Source organism: Delphinus delphis, chromosome 21 (assembly GCF_949987515.2).
Source record: "Delphinus delphis chromosome 21, mDelDel1.2, whole genome shotgun sequence".
In the NCBI taxonomy this organism is placed as follows: domain Eukaryota; kingdom Metazoa; phylum Chordata; class Mammalia; order Artiodactyla; family Delphinidae; genus Delphinus; species Delphinus delphis.
This window is the reverse complement of record NC_082703.1, coordinates 35,318,979-35,346,045: the sequence shown is the minus strand read 5'-3', so window position 1 is coordinate 35,346,045 and position 27,067 is coordinate 35,318,979. Positions and strand designations below refer to the sequence as shown.

Here is a 27,067-nt window from a genome sequence, read left to right as displayed (position 1 = left end):
GCGGGGAGAGGAAAGAAGTAGAAGGAAGAGGAGGAGTGGGAGGGGAGGGGGGCGAGGAACACGAGCTCTCTAGAAGAGCATCATGGGTGATGGGTATAGAGCCAGGAGTCCTGCGGATGATTTTTCTAGAATTTTCTGTAGAACAGGTAGACTAGAATCTCCCTAGCATTCATTCTGGAGGAAAATTGGGGGTAGGGTAGTTTCTTCACCTCTGTGGTCATTAATCACTTCTGTGATAAGAACTCGAGGTCCACGGGAGCCTTTTGTGTCTTCTTCACACACTCCAGTGTTCCATTTCCAGCCTTTCAGTCACGTCAAAGAACTTGTCATTTTAACTCCTTGGGTATTTATGCTCCCCTCACAGACCACTGATGAAGTTAACATGTGAGAACTTTTAAGAATTCATTTTGGCCCGGTGGGCCACTTGTAACTCCTGTCAGCTCTGCGCAGTGAGTCACGCTGGACAGAAATAGCCGTCGTGGGTGGAATCCGGGTAATCTCGGCACACGTGCAGAAGGTGGCAATTCCCCTTCCTAAACGCAGGCTGAACGTCTGCCTTAGGGCCCAGCTCACGATTCACCTTCTGAGCAGGAAGGCTGTAACCAAGACACTGCCTTGCCCCAGAAGTCGCAATTTACGCGTCTAATTTTTAATTTTCCTCAGCTTAGGTCCCGGAAGGATATATTAAATTCGCTTTGTGGACCCCATTAACTCTGAGCTGAATAATGATGTTACTCTAGGCTTACGATCCGTTTATAGTAAATTCTCTCTATAGGAGACTCTAGGAATCCTGTATTCCTCCATGACAGAGTTTTAAGTCAGTGCATAAATGAAAAGGTTTTTACTCAATTTACCCGTTATTCGTAATTAACTGACATTAAGAGCCCATGCTCGCCGAGGTGGCGAACAGCAAATGAGGACTCTGGCAAGAGAGGATATTCGTTATGTGGCAGAAAGCCCAAATGGCTTATCACTACCTCTGTGGTACTCTGGCTTAACTCCGTGGTTAAAGTGGGTAATAATGACTTATAACCAATTTTTATTTTTTCATTGTCTTGGTAAGATGACCGAAGCCAGATGAATACCGTAGGGAAAATCTAGATAAATAGCCCGACACGTGCATATATGCAAATCAGTGGTCTCTCTTTTATAAGTCGTTTTAGAAATTAGGAAGTCATTAACACTGCATGGCAGACTTTCTTATCTACGGTGAGGGGGGCTGAAGAGCTAGAAACATTGGCGGGCAGCGTCGGATTCAAGACACATGCCCTGTTCGAGGGTCGGGGGCATCTTTATATAACGAAAAACGCATGTCATGACTCTAGATTATGGCAGCTTTGGAAAGACCCATGCCCTGAGGCAATGGCTGTGGTAAGGAGTGTTGCCAGTATTTCCTGGGTGGTGTCATTGGGAGACTACGGGATACAGTGGAGTGTACTTGCTGACACGGCATCTCTGCTCACCTGGGTTTGAGCCACTACTGTGAACTTGGGCAACTCATTCAAACTTCTCTAAATCCCTTCTGATTCCCACTTCTAGAATTTGATGCATTTTAAAGGGTGCTGGAAATCAGCTCACCCCTTGGAAGGAAAGTGGGGTAGAATCTATCTGGGTACCCGTAGAAGGGGGAAGAGCTCTGCGGTCCTTCATGTACTCCCAGGGGTGGGCTGGCTGCAGTCTGCAGGAGGTCAGATGGCACCTGAGGCCAGGGATGGGGAGGGAGGGGCCAATTCTGGCCTGGGGTGGGGGTGGGGCCTTCTCCTCCTTCGCACTATAGCAAGTGCGCGGCTGTGGGCGCTGCCCAGGTGGGTTTTGCCACAGAGCGAGCACGGTGCGGATCAGTGCCTTCCCGCTGCGTCTTCTGGAGCCCTGCATGCAAAAGCACCTCACTACCAAACGTGCAACAGAGAGCTGGTGGGAAGCAGCCGCATAGCACAGGGAGATCAGCTCTGTGCTCTGTGACCACCTAGAGGGGTGGGATAAGGAGGGTGGGAGGGAGGGAGACACGCAAGAGGGAGGACATATGGGAACATATGTATATGTATAACTGATTCACTTTGTTATACGGCTGAAACTAACACACCACTGTAAAGCAATTATACTCCAATAAAGATGTTTGAATAAATAAATAAATAAAATTTAAAAAAGCACCTCAGACAGCTGATTTGCTGTTCAGCGGGTGAGAGAAAGGGCTTCACTTGGGAGCCGGCCAGGATAAAAGGAGAAAGAAAAGGTGGTGCATAGAGAGCGCGGTGGGCATGGCTAGGGCAGCATCACAGGCAGGGGTCGCCCCTCATCTTTAAAGCGCTGGGGGACTGGTGCCAGTTCAAGGTGGTTATAGGCAGGTATTGTACTTATGCGCAGGTCCACACTTGAAACCGCGCGCGATGGTTGTGTAACGCGCGATGCGTGTAAACACCTGAATGCACATTTCACGGGATGCGGCAGCCGCGTATCCCCTGCCCAGAAGACTCTGCTCTGAAGGTACAACTTGCACCTACAACGTTCTTCTTTGCCTGCATTCAGACATGACTTCTGGGGAAAGCAGTGTAGAAAGTGAAAGCGGGAATCCGCATGTGTTTTTCTGGCTTACCCCCGTTTTGAGTGGGTTAACCTCTAATTCGAGGAGAAAAAAATAGACGCTTCGGCTGAGTGGAGTGACCTGATTCTTCTTCTTCTGGATCAACGTTATCAAGTTGAGGCTGTCACTACAAAGCAAGTGTGATGAAGCCTGCCTTTTCAGACTAAACTCAAAAGCCTTGGCCGGCCAGCCTGGGATCGCTGATCTAAGCACCCCCTAAACAAGGCGCTCTAGATGTAGATGGAGACATCTCCAGGACGCTGGGAGCCTACCAGGCCCAAACTGATTGTTCTAATCAAGAGTTTTAATTGAGCACTTATTGCCAGGATCACAGGAGTGAGGCCTGCTGTCAAGGAGTAACGGGTAGTATGTGTTCTTCCTTCTCCTTCTTCACAGTGATAATGTTTGGCTTTGTAGGGGCGCCCTTAACGTTTTCCTAAAGCAGGCCACGGGAAGGGTTCCCCGTGAAGCGCACACCGTTGAACAGGCCATGTGGCCGGTGGACACCACAATTAGAAAAGAAAAGAAAAGATATGATCAACTGGTTGCAGATGAATCAATACCGCAACAACTGCATCTGTTTACATCCTCCACCCCCAAAACACAAAAGCCATCCTGGCTGGCCCAAGGTTTTAAAAAATATATAAACACACACACACGTTGGGTTGGCTTTTATTGGAATGCCTAGATGCAGTCTATAGTCATCAAGTCATGGAGAATCAGGTCACATATAAAGTTAAGAAGGCGGATGAGAAGAACAATACAAATCAGACCAGAGTTACATCTCAAAATATCACGAGAGCGTTTTGACTGGCTGCGCCTAAAATACTTTGAATATTCATTTCTCTTTTGTAAGCGAATTCTTTTCATTACACAGTCCCCCACCTCCCTGCCAACTCTTAGAAAAAGGTCTTCTGTTTACATATTCCCCAAGGTCACTATTTCTCGTAAAACCATGTCCAGATCACAAGTCTTTTGACAAAGAAATAGCTCATTATACCCGCTAACAAGACACTAATTGGGTTGATTTGACTTCATCTAAAATAAGCACCAGGAGATACTCCAAATCTGTTACTCAGCGGTGCCAGTGTGAAGGACCAGAGTCCACGTCAGGAGGAGGGTAAGGCTGTGACTCCACTACTGTCACGTGGTACAAGCTTTCCATGGTCAACACATTAGAAACACTTCGGAGAATTTAGGCTCAGAGCCTCTTTCAACCAAAAGTACTTACAGCATGCTAAATGCAGCCCTGCAGAGACGCCGTGGAACAGAGCTGCAAACACCTATGTCAACAGGTAGAAAATAAAATGTAGAACAGAGCCATGTTTATGTGGTTTGAAATCTCATAGTTTTCTAAATTTGGGCTTCATAATACTCGCCAGAGGATTTCCAGGATAAAAAATATTACTGCTACTCTGTGCTTTCATTCTACTAAAATATCGGCATTCATCAGATTAATTACTTCAGTAGCTACCAAACACACAGACGGTGATAGCACTGATACTGGACACTCAGTAGCTATCTTGAAACTTTCCCAGCCAACACGCCTACTGCGCAATTTAGAGTATGTGATACAAAGCAGTTAGAACGTTATCTCCAGTACATCACTTGGACCTTTATATGTACGACATGTTCACTTAGCTATGTTTTATCACCATTATACATAGAGGAAGACAGCGTGTACGATAGCTCAATGAACTGAGAAAGGTTTTCTGAAAATATTTTTGTGGCTGAATTGAGTGCTCACGAAAGAGACGTGCCAGAGCGGCCAGAGGCGCACGGAAGCGCAGGTGCTCGGCGCGCGGGCGCGCGGGCCCGGCTGCCAGGTCATTTCCCGCGGCGTCTGCCACACCCGGCGTCCCCGAGACAGAGACGAGGCTGCCGTTCAAACCAGCTCCCGGGCAGGCTGGGCCGTGCGGGCTTAGGGCAGCTTTTGCCTCCCTTTCTTGTCCCTCTTGGTGACCCGAGGGTCCAAACTCGAGACCGGCCGAGGGACCCTGACCTTCCCCATCTGGCTCTCTCACCACTGCTCGGTTTCTGCTCGCTTCCCTGGATCTGAAGACACATGTTTGTGGTCACGACTGCATCAGCCCCTTTCCTGCTCACAAAGGTTTCCCGAGCACCCGACGGGGTCTCTCGCCTCCATCACGAAATGAGGCTTCAAGGAACGCTAACAGTAGAACCCTGAGGTTAACGACACCAACTCCCCACGGACTTCCAGGGCCGAGAGAGGGCCAGAGAACTCCTCCCACCCCATTTTGGTTGTTTTTGTTGTTTTGTTTGTTTGTTTTTGTGTTTGTATCTTCCGTTACATTCCACCAGCCTTAGTTTTCTACCGTGCCTCTTAGCTGATAACGGTCGAGGACACTGGCCTGATGAAAAAGAGAAGAGAAAGGAGAAGTTCTCTGATGAGCCAGCCACCCACGTAGGACTGCACTGTCCTACCGGTCTAGCGATAGAAGGTGGCACATTTTTTTCAACCTGATACAAAAATATTAACACTTCCGGACATTATAGGCATAAGTCGTTATATCTCTACAATATAATAATTTATACTGTACAGCTATAACAGATAACAAAAGGTGCAATCCTTTTTAAAAAATCACACAGTTCACATGTTTTTATCGTTTTATTTTTAAGTATAAACTTTTTAAACACTTTACATAAATTAACTCCTCTGAGACTAATATTTGATGTACAGTAAATTGTAATTCATATAAAAATTCATAAACAACTTGTCTCACATAATTTACAAAAAAATCAGGGCTTCCTTTGCTCATCATCAGTGACAAGGATTCTGTGTGGGCCGGTGTTTTTCTCCGCGAGGCACACCACGTTGGCCTCGTAAAATCCCTTAGAAATCCCCGCCCCCGGCAGAAGTCACTTGTGCCAATGTCCTTTTACAAAGCAGCACTGGGGAAGCAGTCGGGTTGTCCAGGAACAGTAACTCTGCCTCACATTCTAACATGAACAGGGATATACATCACACCCTATGCAGAGAGACTACTTCTTGTAAGCAAAGGTCGACAGCTGGGTAATATCTGGAAACACTGTATGCATCTCTACCTTCTTTAAACACAGTGCCTCGAAGAACAGACGGCCCGGGCAAAATGGTTGGGCTTTTTTTTTTTCCTTTAATGATCTGTTTTCCTCGCAATACTTTCAGTCCAACTGAGTGCAGCTATATGCATATGTAAACATATTCTTTAAAGCCGATCACCTTTAAGGTCATTCAGAAGAAAGGTTTTGTTTTTGTCTGTCTGCTTTGATTGGGGGGGGTGTTGTTTTTTTTTTTAAGAGCAGTCTGGCTCTCCTCGGTGCCGGGGAGCCCCCTCGGCTCGCGCCCCAGACACATCTGCGCGGGGGTGGCGCTGCGCCTGGGGCTGGAGAGGCAGGCGGCCCCGCCGGTTCGGCCCCCGCGCGCGCGCGCGCGCGCTTCCCCGCCGCCGGCTCGGGCGTTACCTGCGGCCGATCTCGCTCTGGCGGAGGAACTGGATGTTGTCCGCGCTGTCTGCCAGCTCGGGGTACTGCTCCACCGAGAGCACGTAGTAGCCGTCGTAGCCCTGCACCCTGCCGGCGCTCAGCAGCTGCCGCTTCTCGCCCTCCGTCCAGAGGCGCGCGCCCTCCTCGCCGTCGCGCACGCGCTGCTGCTCGCGCGCCCAGGCCCGGGCGAGCGCGCGCTGCCGCGCCTGCTCCAGCACGCGCGCCCTCTCCTCGTCCAGGGTCGCGCCGTAGCGCACATGCAGCGCCAGCGCGCCGAACTGCAGCTCCACGTCCGCGAACCTGCGGGTCCTGCCGTTGACCACGGCGGTGGACTGCGACACGGTCACGTTGATGCCGTTCTCCAGCGCCCGGCGGCCGCTCGTCAGGCGCAGCGTGCCCAGGTCGCCCTCGGGCGTGCTGGTCTTGATGAAGTGGTGCGTGTCCCTGCCCTCGACGGTGAAGTGCAGGTCCTCCAGGTAGAGGGCGCTGTTGAGCACGGCCGCCACCTTGATGCAGTCCTCGTCGGCGATGTTGAGCGCGTTGGTCTGCACGCGGCCCCGGCTCACGGCCAGCATGACGCCCTTGCCGATCAGCGACTTAACCGTCGCAAACCACAGCCACGACGGCGCGCCGCTGCCCTGGCGCGCGCTCCCCCGCACCTCGGCCATCCTGCCCAGGGACAGGAAGGCCTTGGCCTGCCTCGCCACCTGCTGCTGGACTCCAAACGTGGGCTGAAAAGCGAAACAGAACAGGAGGGCGCTTTAGAGAACAGCCTCCGCCCGGGCGGGGCTCCGGCTGCGGGCAGGAAAAACGGAGGGGCGGGGAAGGCGGGGAGCGGGGGGCTGGGGAGAACCTCCGTCGGCTCTTGAGAGAGGCCGAGGCTTCGCCGGCCCCCGGGGTCCTCCCCCTCAGGCTGATCCCCAGTGTGTTTCGAAGGGCAGAGCGAGGTGGTAACGCCATCACGCGCGGTGCTTAGCAAAGCGTTTTCCTTTCTAATGGGGGCGAAGCATATGCGGGGCTTTTGCCTTCTCTCTCCGTTTCCAGATGCCCTGTTCCCAGGCTCACCCCACGTGCGGAATCAGCTTATCGGGGCGTCCACCCCAGCACCGTTCTCCATGGCAGGCTGGCGAGAAAGCACCAGCACCCAGGGGAAGGCTGGAAAGCCTGGGAGCGCTTAGCGCTGGCTCACCGCGCCCCACTCGATACGCTTTGAAAGGCGTGTGCTTTAATTCAGGCAAACTCGGCACCGTCTCCGGGTGCACAGTTTGCAGCTGCACGTGACCACTATAATCGGCCACGATGGGCGGCGCACAGTGGGACAGCTGGCAACGAGTGTTTATTACTTTAGGAAAACATTTATTTTTTTCGCAGACTTAGGAGGCAGTGGGCCTTCGACATTGGCAGGGGTTTTAAATTGGGGAATTTTAACTCGGGCAGCTCTTATACCACCAGATGCTTGTCTGGCCAGGGTTTCCCCAAATGGAAACGTGTTTCGTTTGCAGCAGTGAAGGCACATTTGTTTGTCTGCTCTCCGGGCAGCCTTGGTGTCTTTGCCTTCGATTCCCTAAGCTGTCCTATGGTGTGCTTCTGAAGACAGACAACCTGAGCCTGACTGGAAAGGCTGCCTAGGAAAAAGAGTTGGCAGTCCATTTGTACAGTGAGACTTCAGTGTTTTCACACATGTTGGGAGGTCATCTGCCATTAGGACGCGCTCAAAGGCATTAGGAGACTTCAGGCTGTCTTCATGGCACTCGATCAGTGCAGATGTATTTGCAGTTAGAGTCAAAATGGCTCCCAGGTCCTGGAAACTGGATGGGTTTTACTTTTTAAATGTAAAGGTGACATCTGAAAAAGGAATTGCTTTTATGTTAAGCATGAAACATGTACCAGAAAGCAGAGGTATTGGAACTGTGTATAACTTGTGTGTGTATGTGTGTTTCAGCCAGGGTTGCCTTTTCTCTTTGTATTCATTGAAATTCTAGGAAATTGGTCAAGGGGCGGGGGTGGGGGTGGGGAATGAATCTTTCTAAGAAACTCTGCGCTCTCTTCTCTCTTCTACGGGGTAGCCCAATTTCTTGACCTTTAATTATTCTTGCTTTAAGCTAGAAATTCTGGTGTTTCGTTGTTGCATTCCTTTCTGATCTCTGCATGGTGGGAATTAAAAGTGCCACTTTCTGAAATGGCAGCTTTGACTTTGCAATTTTCCATTCTTTCTCCGTTTCTTTTATTTCCCAGAACAGTTCCAGGCTTCCTGCTCTGTTCTTTTCAGGAAAATTCCATAAGCACCTAATAGTAGGTGGTGCCTTACCAGAGGCCATTTTATTTTTATTTTTAATCCTTTCCCTTGAAACACTGCCAGTATTTTAAGGAAGTGGGACTTTGTGGCATTGCTTGCGAGCTGCTAATTTGTGATATGAACCCCCCGCCCTCCTGTTTATTGTATCTTTGCCTTAAGGTCCCAAATACTATAAACGTGCGTCCCTGGGGTTCTCTGTAGAAACCCTGCACTCAAAAATGAGCTTTCGCATTTTATTACCTTTTGATAATGCTTTTCTCTGTTTGTATTAGCATCACTAAAACCAGATTTAAGCCTGTTTCACAGGCCCCTGATTTGCTGAACAGAAATGCAAGAGGGAAGTGGTGCTTTCTTTCCTGAAAGAGTCAAAAAAATTAAAAATGGTCTTTGGTACAGTTTTCGCCCGGGTAGTCTGATTAAGCAGGGGGAAATAAGGTGCAAGTAAGCCCTTTATCACCTTTTCATGGTTTTGCTTTTTGTCTCTTACCGGTACATCATCCCACTGCTGACTCTTCACCAGTTCGTAAGAAGGCTCCGTTAAATCAAATTTGGGGACAGGGAACCCAGGAATAGCATTGTGCAGATGGAAGCCAAATGTCACCAGCCAGCTGTTAACATCTAAGAAAAGAAGGGTCCAAATGAAAGGCTTAGAGTTTATCTTGTGCTTTCCTGCACTGAAAGCCTTACCTTAAAACCCCACATTCGCAAACAATGACCCTGAAAAGGAGCCCACGTTCGCCATCGCCCTACAGTTAAAAACTGACTCAGACCCAGCAATCCCACTCCTGGGCATATACCCTGAGAAAACCATAACTCAAAAAGAGTCATGTACCAAAATGTTCACTGCAGCTCTATTTACAGTAGCCAGGACAGGGAAGCAACCTAAGTGTCCATCATCGGATGAATGGATAAAGAAGATGTGGCACATATATACAATGGAATATTACTCAGCCATAAAAAGAAACGAAATCGAGCTATTTGTAGTGAGGTGGATGGACCTAGAGTCTGTCATACAGAGTGAAGTAAGTCAGAAAGAGAAAGACAAATACCGTATGCTAACACATATATATGGAATCTAAGAAAAAAAAAGTTATGAAGAACCTAGAGGTACGACAGGAATAAAGACATAGACCTACTAGAGAATGGACTTGAGGATATGAGGAGGGGGAAGGATAAGCTGTGACAAAGCGAGAGAGAGGCATGGACATATATACACTACCAAACGTAAAATAGATAGCTCGTGGGAAGCAGCCGCATAGCACAGGGAGATCAGCTCGGTGCTTTGTTACGGCCTGGAGGGGTGGGATAGGGAGGGTGGGAGGGAGGGAGACGCAAGAGGGAGGGGATATGGGGATATATGTATACATATAGCTGATTCACTTTGTTATACAGCAGAAACTAACACACCATTGTAAAGCAATTATACTCTAATAAAGATTTAAAAAATACTATTTTCAGACATGGTGACAATAACTTCAGTAGCAGAACGAAGTGAGACAGGGCTGCAGACAATGCAGATAACAGAGACTCACCTCGACAGAGGGGGTACACGGTCCCTCATGCTGGTGATGGTGATAAAAATGCGAATAACGACACCCAGAAGCATGAAACAGACAGCGTTGTCGACAACAAATGGCATTGTAGTTAGTAAAGGCTTGTCTTAAATAGAAGTTCAAAAGCGACTGCCCAAGGATACGCAGGCTTCCACCACCCATTTCCTATTAATAAGAACCCTGAATTGTGGGTAGGAAGATCAACCTTGATTCTTAAAGATGAATGGTGAAAGCTGGCCAAGCTGGCCAAGGGCACAGGCGTTCTGATCCCATCAGTTCTGACTACACAGGCTCACTGTGCACAGGTGGAGACAAACTTTGGGGGAGAGAAGAGGCTGGAAACCTTTAAGATGGTATTTTAAAATATCACCACGTGATTCCAAAAGCCGTTAAGCTGAAAATAAGGCTTTGGTTCTGTTCCGGAGGTTATAATGTTACAGAACGAGGCAGCAGGCTTGCAGCTGTATGAGTGCAGTTGGGTGTAGATTATTTTATATATTAAGCACATTGCTGGAAACCTTGAAATTGCATTTCACCTAATATATTTTATGCTGCTCCATCTCTCTTGATGTTTTTCAGAAAATGCTGCTGTGGCACTCCCTGCCGTCCACATCGCTGGGAGAGGATGAATCCAGGAGCTGTGGGCTTTCCAGCCTTTCAGCCACTGTCAACACCTCTTAAATAACCAGTGGTAAACTGCTTGTCAGGATGATGGAGGGCCACTTGTTCCCCATTTCCTTCTCCAGGGCACAAACTCTCACTTCACTGCCAGGCTGGCAGGTCCCTTTGTGCAGGCATCATATAGGCTATAAACCCAGTGGTGTCCTCCCTGTTTTAAATGGAGGGTTGCTGGTGGTGGAGGAGGATAGAAAGTAACACACTTGTGTGTGTGTGTGAATGTGTGCGTAAGATTACAGGGGGCTTGTATGTTAGAGAAAATTCTTTTTGGATGGGGCAGTGCTGGGGGCAAAGGTACTCCTACTATGAACAATGTCTGTGAAGCAGTGAAAATCAGAGGCTCCTATCAAGTGTTGAAAATTACTGCCCAACAAGTGGGACGTGAAGGCAGATAAGTACGGAAAACCCTGAAGGAGAATTCCATAAGGCTGTTGCTGAATCAGGACGCTGAGAGAAGGGACACGGAACTGGCTTGCGAGCGAGAGGGCTACGAAAAGCCCAGGAAAGCGGGAGGCAGATGCGCAGTGAACCGGGGGTGGAGAGCTGCGCGGAAAACAGACGTCTGGGAACGCCTCAAGCACTGGGCGAGAAACAGACAGCCGGAAGGAGGACCTAACGCGAGCCCAAACCAAACAAAACAGAAAACTCCAGAATAACCTTCCTCTAGGAAACATAAATATAGCCAAGAGGTTAATTATGGCAGAGTGTGACTCAGGAATGGAAGGTGGAAACAGAAGGCTTCAGAATCCCTGCAGCAGAGCACGAGGGAAGATCTCAGCTCACCAGAGGGAACCCTCGTGCACTGTGGGTGGGAGTGTAGACTTGTACAGCCACTAAGGAAAACAGGATGGACGTTCCTCACAAAGCTACGAATAGAATTACCATCTGATCCAGCAATCTCTCTTCTGCATATTTATCCAAAAAATAGAAAGACACTAATTCGAAAGGATACATCCACCCCTAGGTTCATTGCAGCATTCTTTACAACAGCCAAGATATGGAAACAACCTAAGTGCTTATCAATAGATGAATGGATAAAGAAGATGTGGTATGTGTACACACACACACACACACACACACACACACACACACACACACACACACAAAATGGAATATTAGTCACAAAAAAATGAAATCTTGCCATTTGTGACAACGTGGATGCCTGGACCTTGAGGGCATGACGCTAAGTGAAGTAATTCAGACGGAGAAAGGCAAACACGGTATGACTTCACTCGTATGATACAACAATGTTTTTTTTTTTTGGCCGCGTTGTGCAGTTTGTGGGATCTTAATTCCCTGACCAGGGATTGAACCCAGGCCTTTGGCAGTGAAAACACAAGAGTCTTACCAACTGGACCAGCAGGGAATTCCCCTAACTCAGATGATATAAAAAAACCAAATAAATGACCAAACCAAACCAAACATGTAGATATAGAGAACAGAGTAGTGGTTACCAGAAGGGCAGGAGGTGGGGAGGACAAAGCGGGGAAACGGGATCAACTATGTATGGTGACGGATGTCACGTAAGTTTTTGTTGGCGAGGACGCTGTCGTGTGTACAGAAGTAGAAACAGAATGTTGTACACATGAAACATAATGTTGTAAAGCAATGTTACCTCAATAAAGAGTAAAGAAGCTGCTCGTTAAAGGGAACCAGAGTCACGCTTGCAAGGACTTGTCTCTGTTTCACATCCTGGTGCTTCTGTGGTGGCAGAAGGGGAACTCAATGTTTTAAATTGGATCATGCACTAAATTTGGAAAGGTCTTAAATCTATACCCATATTGGCAGAAAAACTTATGTGTTCATTAGCAGTGCCACCGTACAAGAACACTGCCCTCATTGGTGATGAAGACAGTAGCATAAGAGGACAGAACTGAGGAGAGGAACGGGATCCACTGGCTAAGCATCACTGCCCCCAGGCGACAGTGGGGAAGAGGGAGTTAACACACCTCCCTGAGCTGCTGAGTCGCGTGGTGTCGTGTTCCTTACTGGTTCCTTCATTAGAACTTGACACACGTGTAAAAGGAAAACCTGCCTCACACACTTGCGAGGCACAACTGCACACGTCACTGTATTTAATACCACAAAGTAGGCATTGCTCTCCCCATTTTACTTTTAAGGAAACAGACTCAAAAAGTCATGTGACTTGGCTATAAAGCGTTGGAATTGGAACTCCAATTTGGGGACTCCAAGTTCCTCGTGTTTTCTGCACCCCCATGTCCCTTCCCTTCCTTAAGTGACTGGATTGCATGTCATTTCAGAAACCTGTGGTCTTGGGCACTGGCAGGCAGAATAGGAAAAAACGAACTATGTCTCAGTGTCCCTCTGTGGTTTCTCCTTGGTTTCATTTAAAAGGTTAGGCATTTGATTTTTTGTTTAGGCATTTGATTTTGCATGAGGGAAGCGTACTGTTAAAATACCGGCCGTTATTTCGTGTGTTAATCCAGTGATTAAAGTACTTGGAAAGGAAAAACAATTACACTTACCTGTGATGTAGTCTTTCACATCATGGATTTTGCTTGCAGGGTTGTTATTCCTAAACATATACAGGTTAAAGGGAGCTGGGTCCTTCCCAATCCTTTTCCAGATTTCTATGTCAGGCGTTGTCCATCGTCCTGCCAAAATGTCATAATCCCTTTCTCCAAAGTGGATTAATTTTGTGAGTGGGTCATACAAGCCACCATGAAATCCAATCACCAGCTGAAAGTCAATGTTGGAGTCAAAATAGATTTCACCGTATGCGGTGTACTGAATCTGTTTGAGCATAAGCCCGTTGCTGCTGAAGACAGCCAGTGGTGTCCCTGTGTTGTCTGACGCGATGTAGAATTCGTCCCCGCTGCTGATTTCCATGGCAAAAAGATGTCCTTGGAGATCGTAATAGAGGGAGGTGATCTCTGAACTCGAATGGTTGTAGACGTGAGTAATCCTGGTGGGATAAGTGAGGTCCGCGTAAAAAAACTGCAGGTGCTGTCCCAGACTGGTCTTGCTAGACACACGCCTTCCCAGGCCGTCGTAACGATAGATCACTGTCCAGCCGCTGCCTTTACTGTACACTCGGGTCAGAAGCCCCTTGGAGCTGTACTCAAAGATCTCTGTGCCTCTCTGACGCAGGAAACCATCTTCATCCAACCGGTACTGAACATCACCCAGTCGGGTGATCCTGTCCCGCAGGTCATAGCGAAGAGGCGTCAGGCGTGCGCTGTTACTCGGGTTCAGTAAATGGAGGTTTCCGTTCAGGTCGTAGTTGTAGCGCCACATGATTTTTTCATTCAGATAAACTGTCTGGAGCTGTCCGTCAACATCATACTCATAAGCGTATTTGGTAGTGTTGGCGAAGGGCCCTATTTTAATCTCTCTCTTGGTTACCCGACCCATGTTATCATACTGAATTGTAATCCAGTACATGAGTGACCTGAAGATCTCATACTGAATTTCCTTGATGCGGCCGTGAGCATCAAAGTGCTTCGTGTAAGTCATTACAGCTGTGGAAATGATCTGGTTAATATCATAATATATAACTCCAAATTTTCCAAACTGCTCCACTTTTCCGGAAATGTCATCGAACTGATAGAGGTCAATGGGCAGCGGAGTTTCATTGATGACACCCTGCATGCTGGTCACCCGAAAGCTGTTGTCGTAGCTGTAGTCGAACCTCGCGTTCACCATCCCATCTTCACTGAAGCGGAAGATCTGCCTGTCGACGAGAGGCCCAATTTGCCTGTATCTGATGGTGCAAATGAAACCGTCGCTCTGGAGGTTTACCGTCTTGAGGACGCCTGCCGATTCATCGTAGGTAAAGCTGACTCTCGTGCTATCGTATAAGATCTCTGAGAGCCTGGTCTGCCTCCTGTACTTGAATAAGACCCTCCGACTCGTACCCAGGAAGGCCGTCTGGAGAAGCAGCCCCCCCTCGTTGTAGTCCGTGATGACGGAGGCGTTGCTCTCCGGGGGGTTGTATATGTTACGGTAATAGCCGATGGAGCGGATGGTCTGCATCGTGTGGCGAGCCACGCTGGGCATGGTGATGGCCGACAGCTGGTCCCACATGTCGTACTCGAAGATGTACTGCCGCTGGCTATGCAGCAGAAGCACCATGGACTGCAAAGAGAGGACACACCGTTAGCCGGCACTCGCGAACGGCGGAGGGGAGCAAAAGCAGAGGTAGTGACCACAAACGCGCAAAACACTCCACTTGAGAGAGTGGTTTTCATTCCAACTGGGTCTCCTCGACTTTCCACGTCGCTACCGATTTCCTGCCTGATTTGCCTGGATGCTTAATCGTGAGGGGTTCTGCAGTGAGTGTCTCAGGTCTCAGGACTGTACCTTTTTTTTTTTTCCAGGCATTCATAGCCAAGCAGAAGATTGTCCATGGAGTCCGGTAAGTCGTAATACGGGCGCGAGCAAAGCTGCTTCAGAGACAGCATTTCAAGGGGAAAACAGCATATGGGAAGTGCAGTCCTGTCCATAATTAGCAATTATTTAGTAAGGCGGCTTTTCCCCCTCATTTGATTGAAGAACCACTCAAATCGTGTTTTAATTTCCAGGGCATTTGGGGAAGGAGCAAAGCATTCAAAACATTACTTTATAAAGAAGAAACATAGGGTTTCCCTGGTGGCACAATGGTTACGAATCTGCCTGCCAATGCAGGGGACACGGGTTCGAGCCTTGGTCCGGGAAGATCCCACATGCCACGGAGCAACTAAGCCCGTGCGTCACGGCTACTGAGCCTGAGCTCTAGAGCCCGTGAGCCACAACTACTAAGCCCGCGTGCTACAACTACTGAAGCCCACGTGCCTAGAGCCCGTGCTCTGTGCCCCGCAACGAAGAGTAGCCCCCACTTGCCGCAACTAGAGAAAGCCCGCATACAGCAACGAAGACCCAACGCAGCCAAAAATAAAATAAATTTATTAAAAATAAATAAAGAAGAAAGATAAAATTAGCCCAGAATGGATCATGGGTACCTAAAGCATCAACAGCAACAAACACTGCTACAAACACATCACTCGCTGAATGAGAGCTGTCAATGCCCTTATTAGGAATACGGATCCAGATATTCTGCTTGTCTGCAGATTCTTAAATGGCATCTGTAATGACAGGAACATCTGAATTCTGAAATTTCCTTTTGTGAGAACCAAATCAGACTTGTACCTCAGGTGCGGGGAGGATGGTTCCTGGGCTACAGACTTGCTTTGGTGCTAAATTATAAGGTGAATAGATAGATAAATAAAAATAAGCTCTGGGGCTTCCCTGGTGGCGCAATGGTGGAGAGCCCGCCTGCCGATGCAGGGGACACGGTTCGTGCCCCGATCCGGGAAGATCCCACATGCCGCGGAGCGGCTGGGCCCGTGAGCCATGGCCGCTGGGCCTGCGCGTCCAGAGCCTGTGCTCCGCAACGGGAGAGGCCACAACAGTGAGAGGCCCGCGTACCCCCAAAAAAATAAAATAAAAAAATAAGCTCTGCATATTTGGCAAGTAATTGCAGAAAGACAAAAGACAATGTATCAGGCCAACGCGAGACAAGGCCAACCTGGAGGCTGGTTAGGTAGCTCTTGCCGTGGTGCAGTGCATGGGCGGTTCTATCCTCTGAGGAAGCCCCCTCTAAAACCTGGTAGACCGAATGGAAGGATGGCCAAACTGGGAGCTGGTTAGACTAGGAGCCCACTTCCCCACCTACCCCCCGCACCGGGACTCGCTCTTTGCTTTTGACATAGAAACTCATAACTCCGTGTCCAAGGCTCATTCTTTGCTCCTTTTTTTTTTTACGCGGGCCTCTCACTGTTGCGGCCTCTCCCGTTGCGGAGCACAGGCTCCGGACGCGCAGGCTCAGCGGCCATGGCTCACGGATCCAGCCCCTCCGCGGCCTGTGGGATCCTCCCGGACCGGGGCACGAACCCGCGTCCCCTGCATCGGCAGGCGGACTCTCAACCACTGCGCCACCAGGGAAGCCCTCTTTGCTTCTTTATCGTCCACCATTTTCAGAAGCAGTTTGCCTGACTTACGCTTCTGCAGAACCTCCTGTCTGGGCACATCTAGGGGCAATTTTTGTGCGCAGACTCCACGGCAACAGTCTTGAGACTTGTTCCTGGTGGTCTGCAGCCTTCCGAGGAAGCCTGGAGCGCTGACGAATTCACAGGCCCAGGACCCAGTGCTGCAGAGTCATTCAGAATCACAGCTCACGGCAGGTAGTAATACTCCTCACTTGGCCATGGGTAAGTTTGGGCCTAGGGTGCCTATCCTAGCGAGGAAACGGAAATAGTCTGGGTGGATTTTAGAGATTTGGGAGAGGTGGTGAGAAAGTGCTCGTTGGCTTTTCTCATCCCTGTTGATACATGGACGTGATCTCGGTCACTGCTGGTGTTATTTTGTGACAGTGGCCCTTACCAATGACATGCCCCTTTGCTCCCTTTAAAGATTTTTCAGTCACATTATGGTCACTACTCTCAATTTTGGGGGCCTGAGAGTTTATTTTATTTATTTATTTTTGGCCTCACTGCTCGGCTCGCGGGATCTTAGCTCCTCGAGCAGGGATTAAACCCACACCCTAGCATTGGCAGTGCGGAGTCCTAACCACTGGACCGCCAGGGAATTCCCAGTCTGGGGGTTTATATTTCTGTTACTCTTCTCTGTAATGCGCTTAATTTAAATTGGGAAGAGTGTTGCAGAATGAGGTAGTGTTCCACTCCCAGCAACTTCAGGCAGGAGTTGTCTCGGGGCTTGTAGGTTGCAGGATGAGCTATTCTCCAGGTGTCGGGATTTGCTCTCAGGAAGGTAAGTGTGGAGGGGGCTTACTCTGTGCTCTCTCAACAAATAACAGCCGGAGGACTAACCATAGCGTGTGATGACGAGTCTGGAGGGAAACTGTCACCTAATGGGTCTCCTCCGTTGTCTCAGGGGTGCGTCTCTTCTAAGGAGGGCACATAGGCGGGTTTGCAAGAGGAGAAATTGGCAAGTAGGGTGGTAGCTGGAAGCACTGTAGAGTTAGCGGGCTGCCTGAAGGTGAACCCTGAACACGAACTGGTCCTCAGGAAGAGGAAGTAGCCAGGACGGCTCAGGTGCAGGGGAGAGGTAGGTCCAGAGCATCTCTGGTGGAGACACCACGGGGCGAGTGAGCGCGACAGTGACGTGCGTGTGAGTGTTCGGAGGACAGGGTTATTCTGTGTAACCGAGGAGGGGGCAGGCAGTGAGGCTGGGAGCTGTGTCTGTGCCTCTGCTGCCGTGTGGCCGCTGGCAGTGTGGGTGCACTGAGCTGAGAGGCACCCAAACGCAAAACCAGTGCGAACCTGCATCTCAAAGGCAGGTGAAACCTCCCATGAATATGCTTCTTGGTGGATTCTACTTCTTCAGAAAGGAACTACAGAGGGGTGGTCTTTTCCTCTATTGTTCTTTCTTCTTTTTTTAAAAATATTTATCTTTGGCTGCTTCGGGTCTTAGTTGAGGCACATGGGATCTCTCCTTGGGGCGCGCGGGCTCAGCCGTTGTGGCGCGTGGACTTAGTTGCCCCGTGGCGTGTGGGATCTTAGTTCCCGGACCAGGGATCGAACCCGCATCCCCTGCATTAGAAGGAGGATTCTTAACCGGTGGACCACCAGGGAAGTCCCTCCTTTTTCCTTTTCCTTTCATTCTCTCTTGACCCCAGTCACTACCCGAAAGCTGGCATCTACGACCTGGCATTCTGCACACGTATAACTTGAAGTCTTGTTCGGTGGTGTGCACAGGTCCCAAGAATGGCTGCCCTTTACATGCAGAAGAAAGGGGAGAGGCCACAGGGGACCAGACGCGTGGCTTTTTAAAACACAGCCTCTTTTGGTTACTAATGCATAAGTCAGGTGTATGTGCTTTTTATGGTTATGTCGAAGCTCTGCGGGCAACAACGCAAAACTGACAGCTTTAACTGTGCGAATGCGTAAGGCTCTTTCTCAAATGAAACAGCTCGCACGGAGATGATTTACAAATGACTAACAAGCTCAAGGTCTAATTTGTGAATGTTGTTGACGTATGAGGTTGGCAGGTGGGCGCTGTTGTGGCTTGTTTGTTCACAGCACAAATCACGTAAAAGGGTCTCGGAGAGGAGACCTTAACTGAGGAGAAACACCGTGGCTAATGCAGGAATTCATCAGCGCTCTACAGCTGTGATCTCCATGTGGGCACTCAGAATAACAAGCGGGGCTCAGTCACGTGACACTGGTCCCCCCGGAAGTGCGCTTGGGTGACTGCTGGAAAATACCTGTGTTTACCCTCCGTGTGCAGGCGTACCTTTTCCAAGTACGTGTAACTCCATGTTTTCCCGTCAGCAAAAACCCGGGAAACGATTCTCCCCTGTCCGTCGTAATCTACTTTCTCGCTCGTAGTTCCCCGCTGGACGCTGGCCACTTGACCCGTGGGTGAATAGGTGACATTGACGGCCATCAGCTTGCTGCTTGGCAGCCAGAGAGTCGGATGCCCTGAGGTGTCATAGGCGATCCTTAGGAGGAACTTACGGTGGTCATCATAGATCTTTTCTGTCTTTGTTGTTCGATCAAAGTCAACTGAAAGGAGGTTTCTGCCATTAACCTGTTACCACGCAAACAAGAGGACAAAATAAATCACGCCGTTCCAGTACCAGCCCCTTATTACCCCTCAGGGTCCCCACTATTGTTTAAACACCGCTTATGATGATTGATTCTCTTTGTCAGTAAACTAATTTAGCAACTTCTTGGGCACAAGTGCAAGGCAGTAGATTAACTGCTCTTTTAAAAGGTTTCATTAAGCAGAAATACAGCCTGGCATTTGTTCAAAACCTTTTCAATTAAATTTTGTAACCTTAAGCAACTGATAAGAAAAATGCCGAAATGCATTTGCTTTCAAGTTTGCTCAGAAGATAGGAAGGTGGTAAACCTGACATCTCTGCACATTACTCAAATCCCTCCCCCGCCCTGCCCAGAAGACATTGGGAAATAATTGCTTACTAGATTAATCACGGCTACATTAAATAAAACGGTGGTAAACGTGATTCTAGCCCTTCGAGGAGCAGTTAAGAGCAGATAATGTGGAACCCACATTACTGTAAATTATTAATTAGTTGAAATAGCGGGAGGTTACAAACATGACCCTTGGTTTTGGCTACGTGCTGAAGTGTCACAATTTTTTGGAATGCCTTTTTCTTTGATAACATCTGGTTCACTGGCAAGGACTTCAGATCCTTCACTCCCACATCTACAGTCTGACCACTGTGCTTACTTTACAAATCTAGCCCCATGCTGTTGTCGTAGGGTCTCTGTGTCACGTCCAGAATCTCTGACTACATCTGGCTGTTACTGTCTGTGGTCCAGGGCACACACCAGCCAGCATCTGCTACTGTGCTGGACACGTGGCCTTGGTTAAATTCTACTTTACACATGGTCTACAGTGTTTGCAGAAGACAAGGGCCAGTCCATTCTTTGGTTTTCTACTGCACCTTTGTGGTGATGGTGGCTTGTCCATACCAAAATGCTTATTAACTGTTTGGATTGTTACAAGTTAAATGGGAAAATCTTAATTTTACTTGACCATGTCCTAGCTAGAACCTTCAAAACAGACAGTGCCAGCTGATCACTTACACACACACACACACACACACACACACCCCACTTATACACACACACACCACTTATACACACACACACACCACTTATACACACACACACCACTTATACACACACACACACCACTTATACACACACACACCACTTATATACACACACATATATACCCACCACTTATACACACCCCCCCAATATATGTAAACATACATGTATGTCCATACATAATATACACGTATATTTACGTAAAATCTGGGATAAAAATTTGTGCCTTGTATCACGGCCATTAAACAAGGCCCATGAAAAAATTCTCCTTAAGCTCTATTTAAACTTTTCCAATTAGCTCTTCAGGGGGAGGACTGTGAAGTCCATGGAAGGGTAAAGATATCAGCTGAAAAGAAGTTCATGCCTAACAGGCAAAGTGGTCGGGGTCAGGGTGCCGGGACGCGCCCAGATGATTCACAATGAATGAGAAGCAGAGCCCTGGACGCAAGTGAGGAGGCCTGTTCTGCCACTGCAGATCCAGCTGAGGCAGGGAAAAGAAAAACCCCTCGAGCCAGAGCAGCCGGTGTGTGTTGCTGTGGGCGCGCACCTGTGTCGGAGGGGCAGCCAGGAGCCCGGAAGCCCCATTTCCACACACCACAAGGTCTAGAAGCAGCGAGGCCCTGGGCTCTCAGTGAGTTTATATGATTCTGACCAGCAGCTGAAGGCTTTCCGGGCTTCTGTTTTCCCAAATGGAAATGTCTGCAGAATAGCTGCTCGGCCGTCTGTGATGTTGTGAGACTTGATGAGTTTAGGTTTGCAGGATGCTTTGTGTACCTTGGAAGGAGGCTACTAGCTTACAAGGACGTATTTTGAAGTCTGAAGTTTTACAGATGTGATTTGATATCAAAGAGCTCAATCCTGAACTGGCAGAATCCAGCTCTTCAGCTTCCATCTGCACACTTGTGATGCCTTAAGGAAGAGGCTTTGCACAATTTAAATGGTTTCCTGGGGCTCTTGTTTTTCTCACACTGTGATTTAAAAACCAAAACAAAACAACAGAGTGTTCAGGTCTGCCCTCCTTTTTCCGTCCTCAGGTTATTCCAGGCTACGAATAGCCAAGCGAGGCCGCCTGTGTAGTTAGTTGCCATGGACGGCAGCCCGCAGTCGCACCCCATCTGTTTGCGTTTTACTTGTATTCATTTTAATTTGTATCTCGAGTCTTTATTGCCTTCCTGAACCCTCCTTTGCCTCTGCAGAATTTCCTACGGGTAGAGTACAGGGAATCTGCTCTGCAGATCCAGTATGGCTGCTTGGTCAGGAAGGGAGAAGGGCCAGAGGCAGGCCTGGGACCCCTTCTTCGCATGCCTGCGCCCACCACCGGGCTTCTGATTTGTCGCTCTGGTTTGGGACTCTGGCTGCACAACACCAAAGCGTCCAGGAGAACATCTAACTCTGCCACATCACGCATGTCACCATATGGAAACATCTAGAAGCACCGCGAGAGCAAACATCTGGATAGCAGTTAACATTTTTCTTTTTATCCAGACAAATGCCTTTCTTGTGTCCTCCAACTGAAGAAATGAGGAAAGAATTAGAATGTGGCTGTGTTTTTCTCCACGTTCACAACACAAGCCAAGGTTTTAACTGTTCTTACTGTTTCCAGACACCAGCCACTGTTATTCAATAGGTAACATTTCAGAAGATACTAACAGATGTTTTGTTTTTTTCCATCCCTCTCAAACCTGCCTGCACGTTCTCCTTTGGGTGTTGCAGACAAAATGCACAAGTCAAGGGACATTTCCATCTGGAACACAGTCTGCTTAACTGTACCTGTATGAAATCACAACTATTTTGCAAACTTTTTTTTGACAGTCATAGAGGACCAGCATTGTTGCCCCAGTGGCCTTTTAATAAATATTTTTAACATAAAAAAATATCAAGTTACATTGAGTAGTTCACCTAAGATGAAAAACCTTCTATCAGATCGTTACGATACCTCCAGCTACATAAAAATGAATCCAAATGTTGTGTCTGGATAAAAGCTCACCATGAATTCCTTTGTGATATACAGCGTTTCTTTTTTTTTTTTTTTTTGCGGTACGCGGGCCTCTCACTGTTGTGGCCTCTCCCCTTGCGGAGCACAGGCTCCGGATGCGCAGGCTCAGCGGCCATGGCTCACGGGCCCAGCCGCTCCGCGGCATGTGGGATCCTCCCGGACCGGGGCGCGAACCCGTGTCCCCTGCATCGGCAGGCGGACTCTCAACCACTGCGCCACCAGGGAAGCCCTACAGCGTTTCTTTTAAGTAAGCATGGAAAATCCCCATGTTCAAAGATCATGTCCAGCATGGCTGCAATCAATCATAATGCCCCTTTGATATCGGGAAGTGGGTAGTTATTTTCCCTCTGTAACGCTTGAAAAACTGAGGCACAAAGAGGTTAAAACAATGTCTGTATGTTTGACGACACAAAGCACAGTCAGCCTGTATTCAGGTATCCAGACTGTTTGTGACACTATCTCAGCTCCCTGGTGTCCTTGTGAGAACATCAACTGTCTGCAGGCGGTTCTGTGTCCCCTCCACACGTCAGCAAGTGCTAACTGTTCTGCACCATCCCACTCTAGGCCCCCTGCCAGTCAGACAAAAGTGAGATACAGGACGGCACACAGACGTGATGGGCATAATAAGAGTTAAATAAGCTATCATATTTACGCATGCCTCGAAACACCCTTTCGGCCTTCAAGTTTCGAGAATTTCTTTTTCATGTAATCCACTAAATGTTTTCCTTTAAGCATCAGAATTCTGGGCAAGTTTAGAAGATGACTTTTATTATTAGGATACCATAACAATTTTTGAGAATTGATCAAAGGCTGGTTCTAAAGTCCAACACTGACAAAAATTAGGACTGTTTACCAAATACTGTAAGACAAGGACAAGCAACTATTATGCATGTCTTTTTTTAAAAAAATGTAGGTACAAGCGAGTAAGCTAAGGAATTGTCTCATCTTTGTTCTGTTTTCCCACATCTCTGCCATGATTGCCTCTGCTGGGTATCCCTATGTATCCAACCCCCTTTCCCTTAATGCAGTTTCACAGAAAATGCTTTCCATGTTGCTCATTTCTTGTATAATTTTTCCTTTTGTACTCCTTGGCTTTTTTTTTTTACTTTTTAAACCACTCCATCTAGTGTTATACCTATTATATCCATGTGATCTATTCAACTGAGTGTTAGGTTTCCTGCAGTCAAACATCTGCAAGGATGTGCTGCTATTCCTACAGCTTCTCTCTGAGGAAGATCTAGAGGCCATGAAATAACCCGATTCTAAGGCTGGCTCTTCCTCATTCTTTCATTTATTGAATAAATATTTGAGGGCCCACCCTGTGTCAGGCCATAGCTAGATTTAGGCCAGTAACTTAAAACTGAAAAGACGTTTCTGCTAGGAGATAATGAAAGGTAGGAGAGGAGACGTCCTCTGTTTCAGGAAAGGGAGGAGCAAAAACGGGCGGCTCTTAGGGCTGATTCTCTGATTCCTGATTCAGAGGCCCTGGTGGCCTCGCGTCACGCCCCTCCTTCCTCCTCTGCGCCCTAATTTGGCAGATTACAGGTCCGGTCCTCCAACGAGACGTTCACACCATTGCTTTCTCCCTAGAATTCCTCTCAGAATCCACAGCCGAGCTAGCACATCCAATCTTATCTTTTTTTTTAACATCTTTATTGGGGTATAATTGCTTTACAATGGGGTGTTAGTTTCTGCTTCATAACAAAGTGAATCAGTTATACATAAACATATGTTCCCATATCTCTCTTGAAAGTACGCAACCCTCCCTTGTGATCTTGGCACTGTCTCTATGTGAGCCATCACACGTATCAGCTGGAAATCTCCTTTCAGTGTGAACGAACAGGCCGTTTTAAATAGTGTATCTTCTGAAATGACTTGCTGAGGCATTGTCGTTCTGGTATTTAGAAAGAAACTCACACCCATGCCTGTGTGCACTGGTCTCTTCCTCTCCAAAGGGAGGTGTTTTCTTCATTTAGAATCTGAGACTGAGAATCAGAGACTTAAAATCGGCTTTTTCCTCTACTCTTCTTAATTCCTTTTTTATGTCTAGAAAATCAGTATTAAAAAGGAAAACGAAGGATGCACTTAGACTAGCTTGTCTCGAAGAACAGTGGGCCACATGTGACGTGGTCAGTTTCTGGGCAAAGCATTTCCCATAATCATTCTTGTGTTTTCGTAACAAGTGAGTTAACCAGATTTTTCCTATCCATCTGTTGTGTGGGAATAAATGCCCACTGTTTGCGCCCATGGTTCAGATTCTCTGGGTTAGGGTTACAGAATATGTAATCATGCCTTTCGTTTTTCAAGGATTTTCACATTATCTCATTTGTTCTGTAACAATTGTGTGAGACAGCGGCAGGGTAGGGCAAATTGTATTTATCCATAATACAGCTAATCTATATCGTGTCTGTGTCATAAGGTCAGGATATTATCTAGACAATATCGTATTATTGCTGTCATGATATGGATATCATCATATAGGTAAGGAAAATGAGCTTTACAGATGTTAGGATTTTCCTATAAGATCTATTATTAGTAAAAAGTGGAGCCTGATCTAGAACCCACATTTTTTGAGCACAAATGCGAGAACCTTCGTGTCTTTTGATGAAGTAAGTCCCGTGTCCAGGTACCCGTGGGACTCTGCGCGTGTGTGTCTGTGTGAGTACGGGCACACCACACCTGCTGTAGGGGTAGCTGACTAAGACAAAGCCTGTGAACTAGCTTCCAGTTTGCAGTGACCCAAGCAAGCACGGCCCGGGGCAGCGGTCAGTGGTAGCAGCCGACAGGCACGCAGGCAGCTCAGTTCCTTGTTTCGGCAGAAGAAAAGGCCAGGGCTGGCGCTGACTCTGGTAACAGACCAAGACCCTCTGAAAGCGACCCCGGAATGAGCCTGGAGCTTGTTTTCTTCCCATCATGTTACTTGCCCCCTAATCATGCTCTTCTTTCTGAGGTTCTATTCCATCTTCTTCTGGCCCTTCTCACGGGATAACCTCCTTCTAGCCTCCCAGCTCCTATCCACCAGAACTCCTGGTGCAGGGCCCCGGAGCTAGGGCATCCAGGCTCCCATAGCCTGGGAGACGGGTGAAGTGGGAGCACAACACTGGTTTCAGAAGACCGTGCATTAGGAGTCCCAACCCCTGCCTTGCAACTGAAGAGGAATTAGAATGTAACTGTGAGTTGGACAGTCTGTATTTGAGGCACTGATTCCTTCTCACTTCATTTCTATTTCTTGGAAATAGCCAGAGACAATATGTAGTAGCTGTTTCTTACCATGAGGGCTTGTCCTGGGAAATAATGTTGGCCTGTTATAATAATAATAATTTAACCATTTTTTGGTGCTGAAAAAAGGACATGAATGGTATCCTCCATGTTTTTTGTCTCTCCTTGATTTTAAGTAACTTTTTTTTAAACAGCAAGGGAAGTAATTTTAGGAATAGTTATCCACATTTATCTGATAAATGAAAATCTGTTTGCTAATAGAAAGAATGAATCCAGTTCAGTTTATAGTGGTTTGAAGGTGGTTCCTTGTAACCTGTGTTTTAGTAGTTAATCTATGATGTCTTTACCAAACAGCTATCATAAAGCACAGCTTGCTTTCTAGATCTCGTTGGCCCACAATGTGAGATGGAGGAATAAAAACACCTAAGAAGGCAACACAGAGAACACTTTGCAGAGGTCAATTACACTAGCGTAATCAGCAATGTCACCACACTTCTCATAACAGTAACGTCAGTTTGGGTTTCCCTTCAATAGGGAGGAGGTGGCAGGGGGTTTCCGACGTTGGTCCTCTTCTAGGTGCCTAAGCTGTACTTTAAAAATATTGAGAATGCAAAGGAAGGATCCACCTTTCAAAGGCCAACCCACCTCTTTCAAGATACATATTTATGACTTGGAATACTTTTAACATTTCATCCAACTCTTACCCATCCCCATCCCATTAGGAAGCCATCACTCCTGAGTGGGTAAAGGAAAAGCGTAAGGTTATTAGGGCAATATCAGTAAGACAAGAATCTGTCGGCCATCCAGCTATCTGGAATTGTGCTACATGTGCTACCCTAGTCTCCCAGGGAAGAACTGATTTTTTTTTTTTAATTTAACACCTTTTTTGGAGTATAATTGCTTTACAGTGGTGTGTTAGCTTCTGCTGTATAACCAAGTGAATCAGCTATACGAATACATATATCCCCATATCCCCTCCCTCTTGCATCTCCCTCCCATCTTCCCTATCCCACCCCTCTAGGTGGTCACAGAGCACTGAGCTGATCTCCCTGTGCTTTGCGGCTGCTTCCCACTAGCTAGCTATTTTACGTTTGGTAGTGTATATATGTCCATGCCACTCTCTCACTTTGTCCCAGCTAACCCTTCCCCCTCCCCATATCCTCAAGTCCATTCTCTATGGGAAGAACTGATTTTTAATCAAAGCTATATTAAGAAAACACTTTTCTCAAATAGTTTTTCTATGAGCGATCTGATGGCTTGATGGTTGGCTGTAACTCATGCTCTAAGGTAAGGTGTTACCCTGAGTGTGAACAGGAGATGAGTCCTAGGCCCGCCCTCGTGGACAGGCCACAGCATGACACGGAGGACCGGGTGGCTGTCACCTCGCTCTGACACTGACTTACCCTGAGCTTTCGACCAAAGACATTGACTTTGCCTTGGGCTTGCTCTTTTCGGAATCTCCATTCCACCAAATTCTGACCGTTTTCACCAGGAAGAGTCATGTTTCTTTTGGCAACTGTTGGGTTAGCTGTGCCGGCCAGAACGTGTGGCTCTGTCTGGTAGTGCGAATCCAGGCCACTGGCGTACAGGATTCGAAGGGAGCCGTCGTAACCAACCTGGTAGCTGTTTCTTAACTGATCTAGAAAACAAGCAGCAGAA

General features: G+C 47.8%; 1 protein-coding gene across 9 annotated transcripts in view; it reads right to left on the bottom strand.

Annotated features, from left to right (window-relative positions):
• Positions 1 to 3,246: 3,246 nt before the first annotated feature.
• Positions 3,247 to 27,067, bottom strand: part of TENM3 (teneurin transmembrane protein 3) — a 605,325-nt gene continuing 581,504 nt past the window's right edge. For 8 of the 9 annotated variants that reach the window (XM_060001336.1, XM_060001335.1, XM_060001337.1 and 5 more), the window contains 5 exons: positions 26,812 to 27,047; positions 18,845 to 19,141; positions 13,078 to 14,689; positions 8,848 to 8,978; positions 3,247 to 6,795 (listed from right to left, as the gene is read on the bottom strand). In XM_060001336.1, the coding sequence (XP_059857319.1) occupies positions 6,040 to 6,795; positions 8,848 to 8,978; positions 13,078 to 14,689; positions 18,845 to 19,141; positions 26,812 to 27,047 (3,032 nt within the window). In that variant the 3' untranslated portion in view covers positions 3,247 to 6,039. Of the gene's footprint in view, positions 6,796 to 7,293; positions 7,910 to 8,847; positions 8,979 to 13,077; positions 14,690 to 18,844; positions 19,142 to 26,811; positions 27,048 to 27,067 lie in introns of those variants that run through there. The other variant, XM_060001342.1, reaches the window with a different exon arrangement.